The sequence below is a fragment of the Pogoniulus pusillus genome, chromosome 12 (genome assembly GCF_015220805.1).
Source record: "Pogoniulus pusillus isolate bPogPus1 chromosome 12, bPogPus1.pri, whole genome shotgun sequence".
Lineage (NCBI taxonomy): Eukaryota > Metazoa > Chordata > Aves > Piciformes > Lybiidae > Pogoniulus > Pogoniulus pusillus.
The window spans coordinates 8,073,842-8,097,029 of NC_087275.1; the positions used below are offsets into that span (position 1 = coordinate 8,073,842).

The following is a 23,188-nucleotide window of genomic DNA, read 5'->3' on the forward strand; positions in this document are numbered from 1 at the left end:
CTTTAAAATTTTGGATGTGTAGCACTGTGTTTCCATTTAACATTTAGCAAGCATACTTCAGTTTATGTATTTCTGTCACATCTGTTAATTTATCTGGCTTTTTTAAGCTTTCCCCTCTAGATTCAGTTTACTTTCAGATTGCTTGCTGCCTAGCTCTTCACTGCTGTTATTGTGTGTCTGTTTAGTCTCTCCATTTCTCTGATTTTTTTTTTCTTTCCTGGTTTTTGGTATTGCAATATAGTAAGGAAACAACCTCAACCTGTATGCAAGTCAGTAGAATAATATACAAATGAGTATTATCATATATTCCTTTCTGGGACCAGTTAGGGGGGAAAAAAGAGACAAAAAAGCTACAGGGAGCATGACTGCAAGCAGAAATATATACTGGTAAAAGACCAGTATGTGCTGATGGAGGCTGTGAGGCCATTCAGTGAATCTTGGACAGATGGGAGAGCTGGGCAAAGAGCAACCTAATGAGCTTCAACAAGGATAAGTGCAGAGTCCTGCACCTGGGAAGGAATAGTAAACTGCACCAGTACAGGCTGGGAGGTGATCTGCTAGAGAGCAGCCCAATGGAGCTGAGAGTCCTGGTGGACAAGTTATCCATGGAGCAGCAATGTGCCTTTGTGGCCAAGAAGGACAATGGGATCCTGGGGTGTGTCCAGAAGAGAGTGTCCAGCAGATCAAAGGAGATTCTCCTGTTCTCCTACCCTGTCCTAATGAGGCTCCACCCAGAATATTGCATCCAGCTCTGGCCTCCCCAGTTCAAGAGGGAGAGTCCAGCAGAAGGCTACAAGGATGATTAAGGAACTGGAGCACTGCCTCATGAGGAAAGGCTGAGAGACCTGGGGCTTTTTAGTCTGGAGAGGAGAAAACTGAGAGGGGATCTGATAAATATGTAAGGGCTGGGTGTCAGGAAGGAAGGGACAGCCTCTTCTCACTTGTGCCCTGTGATAGGACAAGGGACAATGGACATAAGCTACAGCACAGGAAGCTCCACTTCAACACGAGGAAGAACTTCTTTAAGGGTCATGGAGCACTGGAACAATTTCCTGGAGGAGCTGTGAAGTCTCCTTCTCTAGAGACTTTCAAGACCTGTCTGGATATGTTCCTGTGTGACCTGCACTAGATGATATGGTCCTGGTCTGGCAGGGGGGTTGGACCTAAAGATCTCCAACCCCTAACATCCTGTGGAATTCTATGAATTTGCTAGTTATGGGAAAGACTTCACACTTTTAATAGTCAGGAAAAACAATAATTTTAGCATTTACAGAAAAAGAAGTTAATTGTAGTCTGTGGAGAGACTCTGGGGGTAGGGAAGCTGTTGTCTGAGTCCTTTGCCCTCTAGAAAACGTAGAAAGAATGCAGATCAGGAACATGCAATCTAGAGAATAAAGTTGTTTGTTTAGACCCAAGGGATTGAGATTGTTTGGAAGAACAGGACTGCATTCTGCCAGGTTTCTCAGAAGTAGTGAGTGACACTTCTTTATACAGTTTTCACTGGGGAGAAGGCCCTGGCAAGGTGAGGAAAAATATCTGATTAAAAAAAAAAAAGAAAAACACAAGAAAATAGTTTTTCTGTTCATGATCTGTATCATCTGAACCTTGAAAAAATCAAATCCATTGTAATAGATTTCCTTTACTGTGACTACATGTTCCAGATCCAACTGATAGGTGGTTGTCTTGTATAATGGAGGTCTCTTCCAACCTGGTTGATTCTATGATTCTATGGCCTTGTTGATTGGATAGGACTGGGGTCTAGGTTGGACTGGATGATCTTGGAGGTCTCTTCCTACTTGGTTGATTCTATGATTCCATGGTCTTGTTGATTGGATAGGGCTGGGGGCTAGGCTGGACTGGATGATCTTGGAGGTCTCTTCCTACTTGGTTGATTCTATGATTCCATGGTCTTGTTGATTGGTTAGGGCTGGGGGCTAGGTTGGACTGGATGATCTTGGAGGTCTCTTCCTACTTGGTTGATTCAATGATTCCATGGTCTTGTTGATTGGATAGGGCTGGGTGCTAGGTTGGACTGGATGATCTTGGAGGTCTCTTCCAACCTGGTTGATTCTATGGTGCTATGGTCTAGTTGACTGGATAGGGCTGGGTGATAGGTTCTATGATTTATGTAAGCAAAAGCAGGATATGGAGAATGATACCCCGTGTATTCCTAAAGGTAACAGGAGTTGCCACCAACTTCCTTGGCACTTAGATTAGCCATGTAATGTATTTCAGTGGCATTAGATTTCTCATGTAGGTGCACAGATTGGTCAGCTTGCACACTTGCAAAGCTCTTTACAAACCTGCCAAGGTGAAAAACAAACTTTAAGTGAGCTGATTATGATGGTCTTTGCAGAGAATGCCACTAATGGCCTCACAGTGCATTGCAGTGGATTGCAACAGGTTAGGACGAGTAAATTATGCAGCTGAGAACACAGACTGTCGTTTGAACATGCAAATGAAGTTGGGAGAGTCGAAATTTAGCCAAAAAAAGCAGTGCTAGCACACTGTCTGTTGCTATGTAAAGCAATTTAGAAATATCTGAAGCTCACAAAGTAGAAGATCTTCAGGTCTGTATTTCAGCTGCCAAACCAGTTTTTAAATTCCCCATGACAGTGGTGAAAATATTTGTGTTATTTGAAGTTGAGTCTATGTTCAGATCATCAGTCCATGTCACGTTGGATAGTACACCTATAGGAGGTCACTGAAACACAGTAAGGTAGTTTTTACTTCTTTTTCTTTTTTTTGGATTACCCATTAGAGAATGGGAGAAAAGAATCAGGTAGACAATCATTCTTTTTTTCCCCCTGTCAATACTGAGACTGCTTTATACCCTTCTGTGCACAGTTATCAAATAACCTATCAATAATATTTAATTTTCATTGTGTGGAAAAATGCATTACAGTGGATTCACACAAGGGAATGCTCTGTGACCTTGGATTCCTATTGACAGATTGAGTCATCGAGGGACTAACAGGCAGAAACTACTGGAAAAGTGTTAGTTGAAAACTTTTAGAATGGTTCTATTCATTAGCTTTCTCTTTACCCTACTGCTAGACATCTCCCAGTCAGGAAACTGCACCAAGATAGAATCATAGAATCATAGAATCAACCAGGTTGGAAGAGACCTCCAAGATCATCCAGTCCAACCTAGCACCCAGCCCTAACCAATCAACTAGACCATGGCACTAAGTGCTTCATCCAGGCTTTTCTTGAAGACCCCCAGGGACGGTGCCTCCACCACCTCCCTGGGCAGCCCATTCCAATGGGAAATCACTCTCTCTGTGAAGAACTTCTTCCTAATGAGACTGTGTCCCCTTGTTCTATTGCTGGTTACCTGGCAGAAGAGGCCACCCCCCACCTGGCTACAATGCCCTTTCAGGTAGTTGTAGACAGTAATAAGATCACCCCTGAGCCTCCTCTTCTCCAGGCTAAACAGGCCCAGCTCCCTCAACCTCTCCTCATAGGATTTGTGTTCCAGGCCCCTCACCAGCTTCGTTGCCCTTCTCTGGACATGTTCCAGCACCTCAACATCCTTCATGAATTGAGGGCCCAGAACTGGACATAGTACTCAAGGTGTGGCCTGACCAGTGCTGAGTACAGGGACAGAATAACCTCCCTCGTCCTACTGGCCACACTGTTCCTGATGCAGGCCAGGATGCCATTGGCTCTCTTGGCCACCTGGGCACACTGCTGGCTCATCTTCAGCTTACTATCTATCAGTACCCCCAGGTCCCTTTCCTTCTGGCTGCTCTTCAGCCACTCAGTCCCCAGCCTATAGTGCTGCTTGGGGCTGTTGTGGCCCAAGTGCAGAACCCTGCACTTGGCCTTGTTAAATCTCATCCCATTGGCCTCTGCCCACCCATCCAGCCTGTCCAGGTCCCTCTGCAGGGCTCTCCTACCTTCCAACAGATCAACACTTGAGATGGTTCATGGTATACAATAAAAGTTCTTAAGTACATATTTATTCCCTGCTTGCTGTGTCTTTCATTGCTGCTACATGGTAGAAGATGAACAAGGTGAAATATATACCTCTACAAAGAGTTTAGAAAGCCTTTTCTCATAGAATCAAGCAGGTTGGAAGAGACCTCCAAGATCACCCAGCCCTAGCCAATCAACTAGACCATGGCACTAAGTGCTTCTTATTATATTATAAAGGCATTGGAATTAGGGAATGCCTGGCAGAAACCACTGTGTAATATGTAATGCTTCTTTACTCTGAAAATAATATTTTGTGTGTGGTGTTAAAATTCTGTAGCTGTACAGCATTGTAATGCATCCTGCCCTAAATAATGCACACCTCCCACTTTAATTACTTGTTTAATTGTCTTTACTTTGTTTCAAAGCCTCAAGCAACTGCTGTTGCTTAAATGATTAGATGATTGCTTCTACTTGCAGAAATCTCTTTCCTGTTTTTCCTTCTGCCAGTGATTGCAGACCGGCCACCCCCTGTCATTCGACAGGGTCCTATGAATCAGACTGTAGCTGTAGATGGTACTTTAGCACTGAACTGCGTGGCCACAGGCACATTAATGCCCACTATCCTCTGGAAAAAGGATGGAATCCTGATTTCTACCCAGGACTCTCGCATCAAGCAGTTGGAGACTGGAGCATTACAGATCCGATACGCCAAGGTAGCTTGAACTGGCAAGCAGACTTTGCTGTGGTTTCACTTTGGGTTTTTTTTCACCTCTGGACACTTTTGTTCTAGTAAATCCTACATTTAGAATTAATGAAATGTTAAATGAATGTATTAAAATATTTGATGCTTCATCTTTTCAGATTGTTCGTTCTTCATGCTTAGCACTGCGCCTTACTCTGTCTACGCTGCATAACTTCAGATTTCATGAGGAAAAATACTTCTAAGAGGTGTTAGATATGGGTACTTAAAACATGAAGGAGAAATAAAAACATGGTATTTCAGTAGGATGAATCCTTACATTGTTTGGATTTGAGCACTGATAATCAAAAATGATCTAATTATTGCAACTGTTTCTAGGGAAAACTTTTGTTTAGCACACTGCAGTAACACAGATTTTTTCAGTACAGTTTCTGAAGTTTCAAGATATTCACTCAACAGTGCAAACCTAGATCAAAATGGTTAACTACCTGTCAAATGCCTGCCTTCCTTAGGGAAATAGAGCCGTTGGTATTGCTAGTCATGTCTTGTACGCTGTAAAATCCTTTCTATGGTTTGAGATGGAGTGCTTTTCTTTGCCTTTTTCTCTGACTTAGACTGACTACATCACTTTACTATGTTCCCCTAGAGTTGCCTTGTTGCCAATTACAAGTTACACTGCCTTAAAGTTTGAACCTCTGATTTTCAAGTGCTCTCATTCAGCTCATCTGCTCAGTCTGGGACCTTAGGAGGATAGCATTTCATTTTAGGGAAAGAAAGAAACTCTTTTGAAATGTGATTAAGTCACATATGGACAAGTGATCCAACATTCAGAACTGGATGAGAATAGCATATGGAGGTTTCTTTTTGGGTCTGCTATAGAGTGAAAATGATGCTAATACAGAGAATCCCAGCAGGGCCTGTTTAAGCCTTGTTTTAAGGATGACATGCTCTCCAGCGCTGCAGCGCAGGCAAATCCCCAGACGTTATTTAGGCAGAAGGTTGACAGTTGCATGGGGACCTATCATCTGATTTCCTTCTCAATTTATTTGTTAGAAACTGGAGAGTAAGGAGTCAGTGCTGTAAGGATTGGCCTCAAGTTTGTTCATTACAGAATAGGTAGCATCAAATTAGAACCTGCAGTTTTCCCAGCTCTTGAACAATGCTTAAAAAGAAGTATTCATTTTCATTTTGCAGCACACAACATTGTTACTTCTAAGGAAGAAGTTTCTGGTTCAAAGTTTTTGCAGCCCAATGCATTTATCCATATTCATGGGGGATCATAGAGAGCTGTAATTACTTTTCTAGCCCATTGAGTGCCTGATTGTTTCAAATATTTACTCTTCTCTTTTCCTACTCAGCTGGGCGACACTGGTCGGTACACCTGCATTGCTTCAACCCCAAGTGGCGAGGCTACATGGAGTGCATACATAGAGGTCCAAGGTAAATCAGTTAAGGGTTTCTCCACATGAACAAATTAAAGAAAGAAAAACCAGCAATTGAAATGCAGAAGCTGTCTGACACTGTCATAAATTTTCAGTGCAGATGTGAACAGCATTTAGCTTACGTCTGCTTTCTGTGTATATTCAGCACTTCTCTCTCTTCTTGTTAGAGTTCGGAGTCCCAGTGCAACCACCAAGACCCACTGACCCAAACTTGATTCCTAGTGCTCCATCAAAACCTGAGGTTACAGATGTCAGCAGAAATACAGTAACACTGTCATGGCAACCTAATTTGAATTCAGGTGCAACACCAACCTCTTATATAATTGAGGCCTTCAGGTATATGAGTCTCATGTGACGTTGCTCTGCTTTCGCTTATGTATCGTATGTTGTTAAAGAAGCACATGCTAAACTGCTGGTGTGTGTGTGTGTTTTTATCCTTAGCCATGCATCTGGTAGCAGCTGGCAAACTGTAGCTGAAAATGTGAAAACAGAGAGTTATGCAGTTAAAGGGCTAAAACCTAATGCAATTTATCTATTCCTCGTGAGGGCAGCTAATGCATATGGACTAAGTGACCCAAGCCAAATATCTGATCCAGTGAAAACTCAAGGTAAGCGTTTGATACTGAACATTTCAGCTGTCCACAAGTTGACTGGCCATTACAGGTTGACTGAGCAATACCAGCTGCAGGACTTCTGGTGGCTTTCAACTGTCTGTCTATCCTGCTTTGACAACGTATTGCTTTGCCAAAGGGAACTCTCATATCTCTTACCCAAAAATTGTTACATCTTGCAGAATATCTTGTTAGCACCAAAAGCAGTCTCTAATTTTTCAAGTTATCACATCCCATGAAAATGTCATTATTATGTCCAGTGTACCAAACAAGGCTTAAGACTGGGACAAACAGTACCTAATCTAAGTTGGTTTCTGCTCTTCTGTATGAAAGAGGGAAGTTTAAAATGTGAAGGAATTTGGCATCAGTGAGGCAGTAAAGAAGAGGTTTTGGCAAGAATATTAGTATTTCAACTGTATAACTATCAAGATTAAAACAGTAGGGGAGACATACAGTGCCTACAGATAGCCAAGTGGAAGAAAAGGCTGAACAGTAGTGGTCATAGTCATCCACAGATTCCAGCTACGACTATAGTCCATCTATAGACTGGATCTGGCTAGTAACATGTAGAGTAACTTTGTTTTCACTATAGAAAATAAATTATGATGATAAACAAGGAGTGGTGCATTGCATTTTCCCACTAGAAATACTTACATTCTTAGAAAGGGAAAACCAGGACATAATCTTTTCAGACTAGAAGTGCCAGACATCACCTTTATTTCTTTTCCCGTTTACTGGAGAAGCTGACCCATTGGCTTATGAAGAGTGCCTGTGTTGTATGTTTGTTTCTTTGTTTGCATAAGTAAGTACATGTCTGTTTTGGAAAGGAAATTTGTAAAGGAAACAAAATATTTTCTTTTGGTGACTTCTTGTTTTTTCTGGAGCTGGACTGAAAGCGAGTCTGTTTCATCTCCCCTGGGAGGTTAACACTTTCTTACTGTTGTCCTTTGGTACTGCACACTTCTTCTGTTGGGTGGCAATTTCAGCTGGTATATACAAGAGAGGGCAGAGTCATGGCCACATGGAAAACAGGGATTGCACAGGCTCCTAAGTCTGTCAGCAAGGAGAGGTGTAGTAACCTTTTAGTGTTTTCTCTTTTCCTGGGAATAAGAAGCTGTGCTATTACACAGTCTGTAGTGCTCAGTGTCAGTCTGTTTATCATGCAGCGTGGGTTCATTCCTGAAGGTAAGTTCAATTGTTGCTTCTAAATGTCCCAAATGAGCTGATCACTGATTATCTGCCTCTGAAAAATGGCAAATGATCCAGTGTTCTGTTCACTAAACAGAACTGAATGGTTTGCAATGGCTTGGAAAAGCTTTGTTGTCCTCCAGGCGTGTAGTAGAGTAGAAGACTGGAGAACTACACAAAGCCTCAGTGAAAATAACAATCAATGGATAAAATTTTGACCAACAGTAAGAAATGTTATCAAGTGTCAAGTTCTTTAAAGCAATTCTAATCTTCTTCCAGTATCATGTGAATTTTGTGTAAGCTGTGATCTAAGTTTGGAAATTTCTCAGTTCACTTTTGTGCAGAGAATGGCATAGTCTTGTCCTAAATTCATATCAAGAGCAAGAACCTAACCTGCTTTCATCTTCATACTTTACCAACATTAATAATAACATACTCTTTTGTCTTGGAATACTCTGGAATACTCCATGCTTCCCTGTCTTGGAAGTTTGGACCCAAAGTAAGGAAACACAAGTGTTTTTGTATAGCACAGATCTGCAAATGGCTGAGCCTATTACTAGGTAGATTCATATTGTTGGTGTGACTCATCTTTTTCAGCTAGCAAAGATAGAACTAATTATGCAGCTGACTTTTCTATTGCTTTCTAAGCTTGGTGATACTTAGGCAACTCTCCAAAGAGGAACTTCTATCTTTAGATGCTTTTGAAATCTGGAGGGAGGCAAATTCTCTGATAAATGGACTGTTTGACAGAATGTACTGCACGTGGATACAGCAGTGACTCAGGGGAGGGTTTTTAGGTTTTGTTGGTTTGTTTTTAGCAGTGTTCCTTGCTAAGAATCCAGATTTGTCACCACTGACTCCATGCTAACCTCAGGTTTTTTTCTTTAGCTTTGAAGAAATCCCATCTTCTTGTGAGCACGTTGAAGAAAGTGCATGATAACATTTCAAAGTTACACAGGCTTTGTGTTCTCAAGTGGAATCTATATCTCTGGACAGAAGCTTGTCTTTGTGCCCTCTCTTTATGTAGTCTTAAAGTGGTTTTAATATCGTTTAGGCAATACCAAAAGTTGGTCATCTGAGTATGTGACCACCATGCCAAAAGTATGCTTCGTAACTGTTGTACTTGACATTTGATAGGTGTCTTAAACGTCTTCTGTGTCAGCATCAACTGCACTGTCCAGACCTCCACTTTCAAGATAGTCTAAAGATCTACAGTGGCTTACTGTAGTAGTGATTGTAATGGTAGACAGATAACTGTAATTGTAGACAGATGCATACACAATTTCTCTGTATTCTCTCTTTGGTACTTCTTGTAAGCAAACAGCTCTAGGAATTCCCAGGGTTGTCAGCAAACAAAACCCTTGGACATTTTCCTTCTCTTACCAGCCATTGCCTTATAAATTTGAACCCTGACAGTCATTCCTTTTCAATTGAATATGCTTTCCAAGAGTTCTGCATGCAGAACATGTTTCCATTGCACCACTGCATATTTTAAGAGGAATTTGTCCCCTCTTGGTATGTATGAACAATGTTTTAACTACAAGATAGGCTAAATGTCAGAAGTGCCAAACAGCACTCAGATGCAGCCTCCCTCCTGTTTACAGAAGTCACTGGCCATCAGAGAAGCTGCATATATATACATGCATATACATATACATAAAATTCATTTGTTACATTTATTTTGTGATTAAAACCAGGATGCTTGCTTATCACTTATCTGGAGTAACATTTCTGCTTTTGCCATTCTTTATAGGTTTCCTAGTCTCTTGGAATTTTCAGTGGGTAATACCATAGTTTCTCCTCCAAATGGGAAATAGTAGTAGATACTGCTGTAGTCATTTACCAAAGCCATCCCTGAGTGTGTTTTTTTTCTTGTTACACAGCATTTCCCTCACGTTTCTCTGTCAAATAAAGTGCAGTGCATTGATTTGGTACTACATAAGTGTTGGTGATTTTTCTCAGGAAGATACTTCATCTCTTTTTCTTGCCTGAATGATATATACTTTGGGTTAACCTTGTTGGTGATTCCATCATGTACTTTATGATGTATTAATTTGTATTTCTGTATACTTGTTTTAACAATCATGTAGACTCGTGAGAATGACATCTTTAATTATTGCAGATGTTCCACCAACAAGTCAAGGTGTGGATCACAAGCAGGTCCAAAGAGAACTAGGTGATGTGGTGCTACATCTGCACAACCCTACTATCCTTTCTTCCTCCTCAATTGAAGTTCATTGGACTGTAAGTATAAATCTGTGTCATAGCATGGTTATATACATATCTGAATGCTTATATACATTTCTGAATCCTACTGTTTGGCTGCAGTGGTGCCAGAGTTTAAGAAGCATGTAGTTTATATGTTTGCAGATGTTTTGCTCTTGAGAATGGGCTGCCCGGGGAGGTGGTGGAGTCGCCGTCCCTGGGGCTGTTCAAGGCAAGGTTGGACGTGGCACTTGGTGCCATGGTCTAGCCTTGAGCTCTGTGGTGAAGGGTTGGACTTGATGATCTGTGAGGTCTCTTCCAACCCTGATGATACTGTGATACTGTGATACTTGGGCTTTACTTTCCTACTTTGTTAAGTTTTATCCTATTTTCACCATTTTATGTCTCCCTAGAGAGTGCTGTTTACAATATGGTGAGAATTTCAGAGTCCTCCTCCAGAAGGACTAATCAAAAACTTAAGTTGTACCATTTGAAGCTTTTGCACTGCTTTCAGTAGAAAGTGTATCAGTACCCTAATGAGATAACATGGACACTTCCTTGTCTATCAGTGGAGAGAAATACTGCATGGTTCTGTTTGACAGTGCTACCTCTGTCCTATGTACATACTGCACACACAAACTCATATAGCCTTATATGAACTTAGCTTCGAGGTCTCTTCCAACCTGGTTGATTCTATTCATAGAATCATAGAATCAACCAGGTTGGAAGAGACCTCCAAGATCTAGCAACCTAGGTCCAACCTAGCACCCAGCCCTATCCAATCAACTAGACCATGGCACTAAGTGCCTCATCCAGTCTTTTCTTGAAGACCCCCAGGGACGGTGACTCCACCACCTCCCTGGGCAGCCCATTCCAATGGCAAATCACTCTCTCTGTGAAGAACTTCTTCCTAATATCCAGTCTATACCTACCCTGGCACAACTTGAGACTGTGTCCCCTTGTTCTATTGCTGCTTGTCTGGGAGAAGAGGCCACCCCCCACCTGGCTATAATGCCCCTTCAGGTAGTTGTAGACAGTAATAAGATCACCCCTGAGCCTACTATGATTCTGTGATCCCTTCCCACGGTGCTGTGAGCAGACATAGGGCAGGCAGAAGAGATGGAAAGGCAAAACATTTGTCAGATGTTGCGCTGATGTTGCTCCGGCAAGAGGAAGCAGGAAGTTGGCCATGTGGAGGACACAGCAGAGGAAAGGAGAGTGAGGAAACAATACTGTTGGAGTCATGAAGCAAGGGAAATGGCAGCATATATGAAAAAAGATTCAAGTAGGCTTACAAGGCTGGGGCCTCAGTGAGAGAAAGGCTTTAGAAATGGCTTACTGTGGAAGACATTTGGCAATCAAGAGATAGAAATGAGGGGAAAGAACCACATGAGAAATTGGAAGTACCAATCAGCAACGTAAGAAAATGTAATTCAAAGAAGACCAGCTTTAAAATAGGTTGCAGAATGAAGGAAAAATCAAGGATAAGCATACCAGGTGAAGGTCCAGTGGGAGTGAGCTTTGAGGTCTTTTTAGGACTTCCATATGAACGTGGCAATATATTGGCAGAGACAGCGTAGGAAAGCACAGAATACAGCCCTTGCTATGATGTGACAGAACGTTTTGAACAGGAACAAAAGGTGGTTTGACTTTGTACAAGAGCCATAGCTTATTGGAGTTCTCCTCCACAGCCAGGGTTCCTGGATGCTGCAAGAGGACAAACACCTGCTGTGTGCACAGTAATGACGCTGTCACCTGCAGTAGAACCACTTGCAGCAGGCTGTCTCCTGGTTTAACTAATAATTTTGAAACATCTTTGAGGTTCTTAGCACGATTTTATTTGACCTTTACTTACAAGAGCAACCTCTTCCAGACAGGCAGTTTTTTGTTTAGCCTGGAGAAGAGGAGGCTCAGGGGTGATCTTATTACTGTCTACAACTACCTGAAGGGGCATTGTAGCCAGGTGGGAGGTGGCCTCTTCTCCCAGGCAACCAGCAATAGAACAAGGGGACACAGTCTCAAGTTGTGCCAGGGTAGGTATAGGCTGGATATTAGGAAGAAGTTCTTCACAGAGAGAGTGATTTGCCATTGGAATGGGCTGCCCAGGGAGGTGGTGGAGTCACCATCCCTGGGGGTCTTCAAGAAAAGCCTGGATGAGGCACTTAGTGCCATGGTCTAGTTGATTGGTTAGGGCTGGGTGCTAGGTTGGACTGGATGATCTTGGAGGTCTCTTCCAACCTGGTTGATTCTATGATTCTATGATTCTTGGGTGGCTTGTGGCTTCTCTGCAAAATAAGCATTACCTCAGTTTCAGCTAAGAGACATGCATTCTTTACATGCTTCTCAACAATTAAATGTGTTGCTTTTTGAAGGGAAATTGCAAGCAAATGATTTAATTACATGAGAAATCTCCTGCACTTCAGGAAAAAAAAATATTGCTGTGTTACTGGACTTCTGTTTTCATCAGAAATTGAAATGAGTAGTTAAAAAGATAGTGACTGCTTCACAGGAGATCACTTCTGAAAGATGGCTTTCTCTTTCAGATATAGCCAAATACATTGAGTCCCACTGTTGTTTACATCAAGGGCTCTTTATCTGTCCGTGTGGTTTAAAATTGCCTTAACCTAAAAAGCACTCAGGATCGCTGACTGTCATTTTGATCTGCTTATCCAAGTCTCATCTCTGTTACCAAATTGAATTTTATGAGCCTCTTCAGAGCCCTTTCAGAACAGCGCTTTCACTCTGTCAGAGCAGCATCCCGCTGAGTGGGTGGACATGGAGGAAGTCCTTGGATAAATCTACCCTCTGACAGAGGCCAGCCTAATCACAGTGATGGAGTTAGTGCCAGCTGGCTGCCCTTTCAATTCACTTTCTCTGAAAGGAAGCAGGCAGGAAGTGGTGCTCATTTCACGGATTTTGGGAGACTTCCACACCTTGGGAGAGTTGGCAAGCTCTCGCTTTGATCTCCATATTCATCACCCTGAGTTGTGGAGCTGTGTTTCCCCTTTTCCTGTTTGCCACCTGCCCTGCTGGACAGCTTTGGGTGGGCAGAAGTCTGGTGTGTGCTTAGCTCCATCACTCCACGGGTGCAAAGGCTGTTCGTTTCACCAAGCTAGTGTGTATCATACAACTCCGTTAGCCGCTTTTAATACCTTCATAAATCCACAGAAACCAGCGCAGTTCTCCCAACATCCAAGAGATTCATGGATTTGTGAATCAGGCCTGTAATTTTCTGTAGTGCAGGAAGCCTGCCTTTATTTCCTTCAGCAGTGTTGTTTACTTTGAATAAAGCGAATGGGCAGTGCCTAGTGTCACAGTCACCATTCCTGGCCTGCGTTTGTTGAGAGATGCGGTGTGTGTTTTGCTGTCTCGCCAGGTGGACCAGCAATCCCAGTATATTCAAGGATACAAAATCCTCTACCGGCCTACACCAGCATCCTATGGAGAGTCAGAGTGGTTAATCTTTGAAGTGAGGACTCCAACTAAAAACAGTGTTGTCATTCCTGAGCTGAAGAAAGGTGTAAATTATGAAATCAAGGCTCGCCCTTTTTTTAATGAGTTTCAGGGAGCCGATAGCGAAGTGAAATTCGCAAAGACCCTGGAAGAAGGCAAGTAGGAGCTAGACTGTCTTCATCTTTCTTCTTTTTGAAGTAGTAGTCTGGTCTGCTTTCCTCTGATATGTTCATTATTTGATTTTGTTTGAAGTGCATGCTGTTAGAGAACAGCAATCTGCGCTAGAGGAGGCTGTGTTGGACTGATCATTATGTGAGTTGTTTGGTGGCACAGAAGTAAATATTCAGAACGACCCACGAGAGACAGAAAGAGGGAGAGAGAAGGAGAGGGATGTGCAAAACCCCCTCCAACACACAATGGGAAATGCGCTTTTTATCTTCTCTGCAGTGTGAGCTCCTCCCTGCTGAGTTCAGGCTCTGGTCACAAGTGACTCCTGTCAGATTCAAGCACTCGCTAATCACTATCTGGAGTAGATAGCAGACACCACAGAAATCATCAAAGCGCTACAACTGAGGGAATGGAAACCACATTTTTTTTGGAAGGCTTTTTTAATCTGGATCAATCAGTAAGACAAAATGAAAAGATGAATGAGGACAACAAATACGGGGGACTAAATTACATATTTCTGTCTCATACATGTGCTAAAAAGAGAAGGTTCATGGAGCTCTTCTTTTGTTGCTGCTAAGGCACAATGAGTATGCAGGATGGCCAGTGCCTCTAAACAGTGCTTCTGTTGCAATGTGCAGCCTTTCTCCTTCTCTCTTCCCTCCCCACTCTAAAGGCTGTGTAGCTCTAGCTTATTGCTCCAAGTAGTTCAAGAGGTATGCTTAATTGGATTTATCCTAAGCATCAGCTAAACATCCAGTTTTTAGAAAGCCTATTTAGAGTGGCAAATGTAAGTTAGTATTAGACATGTGTTGATATTAACATACTCTGCCCTGATTTTATCTGCACACAAGAGGAACTGAAATTTAGCATTCTGTTGGGGTAAGTTTATAGACTTCGTTTTACAAAACCATTGGTCCCGGGTGAGATGATGTGAGAGCAGTGAGGGATTCAGTGCTAGGGACTGTGACATTCAGGTAACTGGTAGCTGAGTTTGGAGAGTCTGGTCACAAGTGTGACTTTTTCTCTCCTCCACAACAAGACAGCAGCAGAACTCAGGAGCGTGGTTGCAGGTTTACAGGTTCCTTCTATATAGTTTTATCTTAGGGGGAAAAAACTGCCCTCAATGAAGGGTGAGCATAAAAGAATGCATTTGTGTAGCCTAAAAACCCATTTTCCTCTTAAAAAACCCTCACTTCTGTCTGTGAAAAACTGACCTGTTCAATCCTCCTTTTCAAACAAACAGCTCCCAGTGCTCCACCTCAGAGTGTTTCAGTGACTAAGAACGATGGGAACGGCACAGCAATTGTAGTCGCCTGGCAGCCGCCCCCCGAAGACAACCAGAACGGGATGGTTCAGGAATATAAGGTACTGCTGCATGCCGTGGTCCCCTAGCAGGTGACCAGGTGGCGACAGGTTGGATTGTTGGTGGATGCTTGGCTCCATCTACTGGCTAGACAGAGCAAATAAGAGAAAAGAACTTGGAATAAAGCTCCATCCTTAGTAATCCTGTCTAGATGGTAGAAGACACTTAAAAAACAGCCTCTGTAAAGCAAAGGGTCAACAATCTTAATTAAAACAACCGTGTTCTTGGGTTCATTTTTACCTGAGAAATGCACACATAATTTGAGAGGGAAGGATACCTGTTTAATGTCTCAAAGGCATTGATGGAGGTAGCAAATGCAAAGAGACTTAATGACTTGAAAAGCTCAGGGATAACAATTAACAGTGTTAAGAACCGAGAAAATGATGTGCAACCAAGTAGTCAAAAAGAAAACCTTCGAGTAAAAAATGTGCTTGTCTGGTAATGTATGAAGTATAAAGATTTTTTTCTTTCACACAAACAATTCTCATCATGCTATTGGATTTCTGTCAAATTTAAAGTACACTGTAAAACATTTATTAACTGATGTTCATTTAGCAACATACATTGTACTTATTTTCAGTTCTAATTGCTTTGCAGTAATTTCCATAGCAATGCAAATTAAGCTTTTTTTAGCTCCTGAGCAAGCTACAGACAATTTATTATATCATAGTATCACGTCATAGAATCAACCAGGTTGGAAGAGATCTCCAAGGTCACCCAGGCCAACCTAGCACCCAGCCCTAGCCAGTCAACTAGACCATGGCACTACGTGCCTCATCCAGGCTTCTCTTGAACACCTCCAGGGGTGGTGACTCCACCACCTCCCTGCAGGGTCTGTGGTTTCAATCACCTGCAAATGCCTGCTACTGAGAAAACTTTAAACATCGTGCTGCAGACATCTATCCCTAGCCATCAACACTCATTCTGCTTTATTTTTTCTTTTCCTCAGTACAAATGGAAAAGGGGAGAGATCACTAAGCTCTAGGGTCAATTTAGAATAATAAATTGTCTTTCAGAAACTAGTCAGCTGGTTAAAAAAATCAGCTTATGGCTTAGTTTCATGTATGTAATGTAATTGGAAAAAAATACTTGCAAAGTTTGAAGAGATTAAATTATTTCCATCACAAAACTGCATCAGAGGAATGTTAAGGTTTTAAATGAACAAACAAACAAAAAAAACAAAGTAAAAAACCTCCACATAAAAGTTGGGAATTTCACATTTCCAAGTGGAGTCACTGTCCCTGGAGGTGTTCAAGAAAAGACTGGATAAGGCACTTAGTGCCATGGTCTAGTTGACTGGATAGGGCTGGGGAATAGGTTGGGCTGGATGATCTTGGAGATCTCTTCCAACCTGGTTGATTCTATTCTATTCTAAACACTAGCATTCAGAGGTATTAGGCTATCAGGTGCATGAGCAAGCATCTTATAGTGCTTATGTGGCAGTAGATGGCACAGTGGTATGTTTCATGTCTTTGTCTGCCATTATCTTCTTTTGTGCCTTTTTACTGTGGGCAGAAAGCAGACACAACAAATATATCTATACACACACACACATATATATATAAATGCTTTTGTGTAAAATCTAAACTAATGCAGAGCCCATGATTTAAGAACTAATGACAAGGGGGGAAAATAAGTCTTGTAAGTTTTCCTCTTTTTTTCTTTCCTCTTTATTGTTCAATTTCTTTTTTCCTTGAAACAATGGCACTCACTCATATGTGAGGGAATCCTTTGTTTTATTGGCAACTGAGATCTAAGGATAAAATAAATAGGAAGGAGGATACCATCTTAATGGAAGAAGTGTCATTAGTGTACACAAAACCCCAGGAATTCAAATCTCAGCAGAAGTAATTTCCTCCTTCCTTAGCACAAAGTTAGAACTGCTGTTGTTACACCAATTCTTTCTTTACTCATGTGTCCAATGTGAATTCCTCCTTCCTTCATAACAGTCTAAACCTTAATTTTGTTTTCCTTTGCCTCTTTACATATGCAGTCAAATATAGCATGGCAAGGACCAAACTACCTGATGTTTAACCTAACATTCCTGGTTTGTGACTTTTTCTGTGTTTTCAAGTGCCTAAGAAGAAAATGTTTGTATGAATTAGTGATGGATACTTACAAGTACATCATAAAATGGTTTTACTGTTTACTTACTACACCATTGTGTAGTTTATTGTTTACTTACTACACCATCGTACAATGTGGCAGTTAAGAATTGCTGTGAAGATGTAGGTGGAAATGTAGATTTAAATCTTCTGTTCCTCATTTTATTGAGTTCTTATTTACATAAGAGCATTTTCATAGGATCAGAGGATGTTAGGGGTTGGAAGGGACTCAAGGAGATCATCGAGTCCAACCCCCCTGTTGGAACAGGACAATACTATCTAACACAGATCACAGAGGAACACATCCAGACAGGCCTTGAAAGGCTCCAGAGAAGGAGACTCCACCACCTCTCTGAGGAGCCTGTTCCAGTGTTCTGGGACTCTTACAGTAAAGAAGTTCCCCCTTGTGTTGAGGCAGAACCTCTTGTGCTGCAATTTACACCCATTGCTCCTTGTCCTATCCCAGGGAGCAGTGAGCAGAGCCTGTCCCCCACTCCTGGCAGCCTTCAGATACTTATAAACATTTATCAAATCTCCTCTCAGTCTTCTCTTCTCCAGACTAAAAAGCCCCAGGTCCCTCAGCTTCTCCTCATAAGCCATGCCCTCCTGTCCCCTAATCATCCTTTTACTCTTCACTGGACCCTCTCCAGCAGATCCCTGTCCCTCTCCATGAACCATGCTTTTGCGTTTAAGAGCAGTATTACTAATAATTATACTGCTACTGCTGACTGAAACATTCTCTGCTTCATATCAGAATATAAACATGTGATTCTTTTCTCTTTGTGTTCTTTGACCTACTCTGCAGCAGCAGTTATGTATATGCCACACTGGGATTCTATCTCAAAAGAGCTTAAAATAAGTTTCAAATCCTTGTTCAGAAGCCTGGTTTCAATTCTTGGCATCCAGAAAATGAAAAAAAAAAAAGGTCTTAAAATGTCCTGAACATAAAATAAATTTCCAGTGTCCAGGTGAAAAGGGCTCTACAGAAAAGGGCCCTCAGCAGTTTTTCTATATATGGAGCTTAGGTCATTTACCTGGCAGTTTTCACAGCAGCAGAATTATATGATTGTGAGAAGCTATTCAGGTACTAAATCTTTTAGGAGCTGCATATGTCAAAAGCTTTATCTTGTCTCCTGTGTACAGTCAGCACAAGTTTAGCAGTGCTGTTGTTTTCAGAGAAGTTTGCTTCTTTACAGATAAATACTGAATTTAACTAATGTAACTTGCTAGATAAATACATTTGTGTAAAGAGAATAAAAATTAAACCAATACAGCTTCATCAATTTTTTAGCAAATCTAGCGTGGCTGCTACTTCACCTTTAGTAGCAGTTAGGAGTTCAATTGTACTCAAAAGCATTTGCCACATCAGTGGTGCAGCCATAAAGAGAGATCGATGTATCACAATTGTATTTCTCCCAATCATTTCAGCTCACTGATGTAATGTATCATTGGTGAGTGGAAGGACCTGTGTCCTGATCTCAACCAACAAATGAAAGCTGATATCATGCAGTCGTCCCTCAATAAAGGATGGCACATTACTCAATATATTACTCAATCCAGCATGACATTAGTTCTTTTGTGACATGCTGTGGTGAAAGACTTGCCCTTGCACTTGAGTGAAGAAAGCCTCGCTTGACAAATGATTCCTGAGCAAGAGAATTGCAAATTCATTTAACTGAATGCTCTTACTTCGTTGTTTATGTGAACACTTTTTGGCTGTGGGGCTTTCCTTATTTGTTCCATCTTCACTAATGCTTTTAAGTTTTATTAGCACTGATGTCACTGGTCGAGCTGTAAATGAATTGCAGTAAACCCACCAAATCATTTTAGTGGTTGGAGCTGGCCTTTGGAACATGAAATGTCTTTTCAGTATTCATACCATGCCCAGGACAGCAATCCATGGCTCAAAGTCTAAATCCATGATGTTAAAGACTAAATTTCATAGTCTAAATCCATGATGTTAAAGACTAAATTTCTTTCTTGAGCAGGAAGGGATATGTCATCCTTCTTTCTGCTTAGCCTTTGGTGCTGAATTTTGAACATTTATGCATGCCATACACTTAACTTCCCTGCAGGTTTGGTGTCTTGGCAATGAAAGTCGATACCATATAAACAAGACAGTAGATGGTTCCACCTTCTCTGTAGTCATTCCCTCTCTAGTTCCTGGTATTCGATATAGCGTGGAAGTGGCAGCGAGCACCGGGGCAGGACCTGGAGTGAAAAGCGATCCCCAGTTTATCCAACTAGGTAAGTCTGCTAATTACCCTATCTATTGGTTTCAATGATTTTTTTGTTTGCTTTTGTCTTTTATGGCCCCAGAAGCACTTTCAAGAGCAGTGAAACAGTGTTACTTGATCTCTGGAATAACAGGATTTGACATTTCTGGCTTTAAACATGCCTTAGAGCTGCATTCTAAAGATGGGATTATAACAGCACAGTTTTGTTTTGTTTTTAATCTCCCAATTCAGCAATGCCTTTTTTGTTATTGATTTTTCAAAGTGAGTTTTCATTCTTAAGGCTGAAGTAATGAAACATGTAGGGGAGTATGAATCACTGAGTGTTGGCTCACTTTAGTCTTGTCTCGATCAGATGTTATCTGTGTTTATTGGAGGTAAAAAACCAAGAGCATGCTAGAATTTGGCACAGTAAATATAAGCTGTGTGTAAAAGCTACTAAATAACTCAGGTAGTGGAAAAAGAGATAAAACAGTAAACTTGACCTCCTAACTTCATTTATACAAACATCTCTCTCTCATAAATGCAGATAAGAAGCATTGCTCCTGCATGTATCTGTGTGAAATTTATCTTGCTGTCAATTAGCTAAATATTTAAAGTAGCATTACAGTCATCTGCTGCTTTATGAGTATTGTTGTGTCAAAATGCTGTATAATTAGGACATAAAAGTGTGAAAGCAAACTCAGCATCTTGCTGTGGGTTGTGTGTCCCATCCATCTCCCTAGTATTAGGTTGTCCTTGTTATTTCATTGTTTAAATTTAAAGCCAGTGATTACTGTATGTGAATAAGAAAATGCTGAATGGAGGTGAGTTTTATAATGGAACTTAATCACTTCAAGATTCTTGGCAAGTGGAAAAAGAAGGAAATGAGACTTTATCAAGGTAAGGCTTCTGCCTGGATCACAGTTTCTGGGCTTTACTGACACTAGGTTCAAAAGAGTGAGGCAGTCACACGTCTCAGAAGGTGTTCAGATGTGCAAACCTAGTAAAGTCCATGTGTTTTGTTGTGGTTGTGATTTGCTTTCAGGCTGTGCTGCTTGCTTCTAACAAACTGCCATGGCTAAATCCATATGTGCTGTAGTAAAAATCCCACAATTTGGTCATGACATAGCAAAAACCTGGATACTGTGTTGTGGAGATCTGGGCCACTAGAAGTAGCACAAAAGATATAGAATCATAGAATCAGTCAGGATTGGAAGGGACCACAAAGATCATCTAGTTCTAACTCCCCTGCCATGGGCAGGGACACCCTACCCTAGAGCAGACTGCCCAGAGCCCCATCCAGCCTGGCCTTAAACACCTCCGGGATGGGGCCTCAACCACCTCCCCATGCAAACCCATTCCAGGCTCTCACCACTGTCACGCTGAACAACTTCCTCCTCACATCCAGGATGAACCTACCCGTCTCCAGCTTCACTCCATTTCCCCTAGTCCTGTCACTCCCTGAGAGCCTGGAAAGTCCCTCCCCAGCTTTTTTGCAGGTCCCCTTCAGATACTGGAAGGCCACAATGAGATCACCTGGGAGCCTCTTCTTTTTCAGACTGAACAGCCCCAACTCTTTCAGTCTGTCCTTATAGGAGAGGTGCTGCAGCCCTCTGATCATCCTCGTGGCCCTGCTTTGGACACACTTCAGCATGTCCACATCCCTCTTGTAATAGGGGCTGCAGGACTGGATGCAGTACTCCAGGTGGGGTCTCACCAGAGCGGAGTAGAGGGGGAGAATCACCTCCCTTGCCCTGCTGGCCACACTTCTGCTGCTGCAGCCCAGGCTGTGCTTGGCTTTCTGGGCTGCAAGTGCACACTGCTGGCTCATGTTGAGCTGCTCATCCACCAGCACCCCCAAGTCCCTCTCCTCAGGGCTGCTCTCCAGCCAGTCACTGCCCAGCCTGGATTTGTGCTTGGCATTGACTTAACAGTGCTGCAGTACTTTTGGCAATTGCAGAACCTTGCTGAAAATTAATACTTAATAGGAGTATTTTTTAGTAATACAGATCAACCTAAAATCACTAAAGCAGAAGAATGTGTGTGGTTTACCTCACTGTACCCTGTGATACAAGCTCTCCTGCAGCCCCTGCAAGCAATAACATTCTGAGTTCTTGGATGTGCTCCCAGCATGGGGGTGGAGCAGGCACTGGACTTTTCTGGTAGCTCTTCTGAAGAAATAAAATTAATTTGTTGATGTCATCAGCTGACACATGTCACCAGCAATAAATTGCATAGTTACAGAGAGAAGGAATGGAGGCCAGGAAGAGGGAGGAAAGAATAATGATGCTAGTTTTAAAAGATTTGAGAGTCCTCACTCCCAGTACCTATGTGCTTTAGGAGCTGTGTGTTTACCGCTGACAACTAGGAGGAGGCTCAGGGGTGACCTTATTGCTGTCTACAACTACCTGAGGGGTGGTTGTGGCCAGGAGGAGGTTGCTCTCTTATCTCAGGTGGCCAGCACCAGAACAAGAGGACATAGCCTCAGGCTATGCCAGGGGAAATTTAGGCTGGAGGTGAGGAGAAAGTTCTTCACTGAGAGAGTCATTGGACATTGGAATGGGCTGCCCGGGGAGGTGGTGGAGTCGCCATCCCTGGAGCTGTTCAAGGCAGGGTTGGACGTGGCACTTGGTGCCATGGTCTAGCCTTGAGCTCTGTGGTAAAGGGTTGGACTTGATGATCTGTGAGGTCTCTTCCAACCCTGATGATACTGTGATACTGTGTGAAACCATTTCTGTGCTGTATCCTCAAACTGTATGTTGTAAGACTGAAGTGCAAAGCGGATACTTTTCCAGTTGTGGAAATGTTGGGAACTGGCTGAAAAATAGGGGACATGAGCCCCTAGAAACGTGTACAATCAAGCCTTGGATGTGAGGTCTGAGTGTTGGAACTGCAGTAAACCACAGCACTGTGTGTGAAAAAGCTCAAAGGAATTTGTCCTTGAGCCTTCTGATAAACAGCTTCTGCAGGACTGTGTCCAGAATGGGCTGCCCGGGGAGGTGGTGGAGTCGCCGTCCCTGGGGCAGTTCAAGGCAAGGTTGGACGTGGCACTTGGTGCCATGGTCTAGCCTTGAGCTCTGTGGTAAAGGGTTGGACTTGATGATCTGTGAGGTCTCTTCCAACCCTGATGATACTGTGATACTGATACTGTGATACAGATTGGGAGGAAATTAGCTTCAGCAAGTAGGAGGAACATGCAAATTCCTATCTCTAGGTGTACCACATTGCATGCTGGGTGTGCTCGCTTTACTCACCCTGACTGCAAAGCATATGCTTTATAACTTGAAGCCTGATGCTCTCAATAAAGAGTTGGATTGCTTGGATAGCATAGGTCATATTGAGTCGTCTCCTTGCTTTCCCACCCCATCCGCGTGGAAACGCGTACAACTAGAAAGGAGCTCAAGCAGCATATTCTCACCGTGCTGATACATTAAATCATCTTCATACTGCATCGTGCACAGATATCTGAGGAAACACGTGGCCGTGATGTTGCAGATTTCAGGTGTTTTGCAAGTGTTGAATTGTCAGAGATAGCACTACACGCGTCAAAGTCAAGGTGGCTTCCACACCTGGGAACCTGGAATCTTGTGTCCTTTTTGAGTCTTTGACATTGTAGCCTGGATTGTGTATTCATTAGTGATGGGACTGGTAAGGGAAAAGCTTATGATGAGTGGCTGAGGGAACTGGGGTTGTTCAGCCTGAAGAAGAGGAGACTTAGAGGGGACCTTATCACGCGCTACAATTACCTGAAGGGAAGTTGCAGTCCAGTGCGGGTCAGGCTCTTCTCCCAGGCAACTTGTGACTGGGCAAGAGGGC

The 23,188-nt window shown here is 42.4% G+C and overlaps 1 protein-coding gene across 1 annotated transcript in view; it reads left to right on the plus strand.

The window, feature by feature from the left end:
* Positions 1-23,188, plus strand: part of ROBO1 (roundabout guidance receptor 1) — an 861,053-nt gene that overhangs the window by 786,958 nt on the left and 50,907 nt on the right. The window contains exons 11-18 of the mRNA XM_064152293.1: positions 4,429-4,634; positions 5,980-6,061; positions 6,231-6,399; positions 6,505-6,671; positions 9,985-10,106; positions 13,444-13,675; positions 14,932-15,053; positions 19,232-19,403. Of these exons, the coding sequence (XP_064008363.1) occupies positions 4,429-4,634; positions 5,980-6,061; positions 6,231-6,399; positions 6,505-6,671; positions 9,985-10,106; positions 13,444-13,675; positions 14,932-15,053; positions 19,232-19,403 (1,272 nt within the window). The remainder of the gene's footprint in view (positions 1-4,428; positions 4,635-5,979; positions 6,062-6,230; positions 6,400-6,504; positions 6,672-9,984; positions 10,107-13,443; positions 13,676-14,931; positions 15,054-19,231; positions 19,404-23,188) is intronic.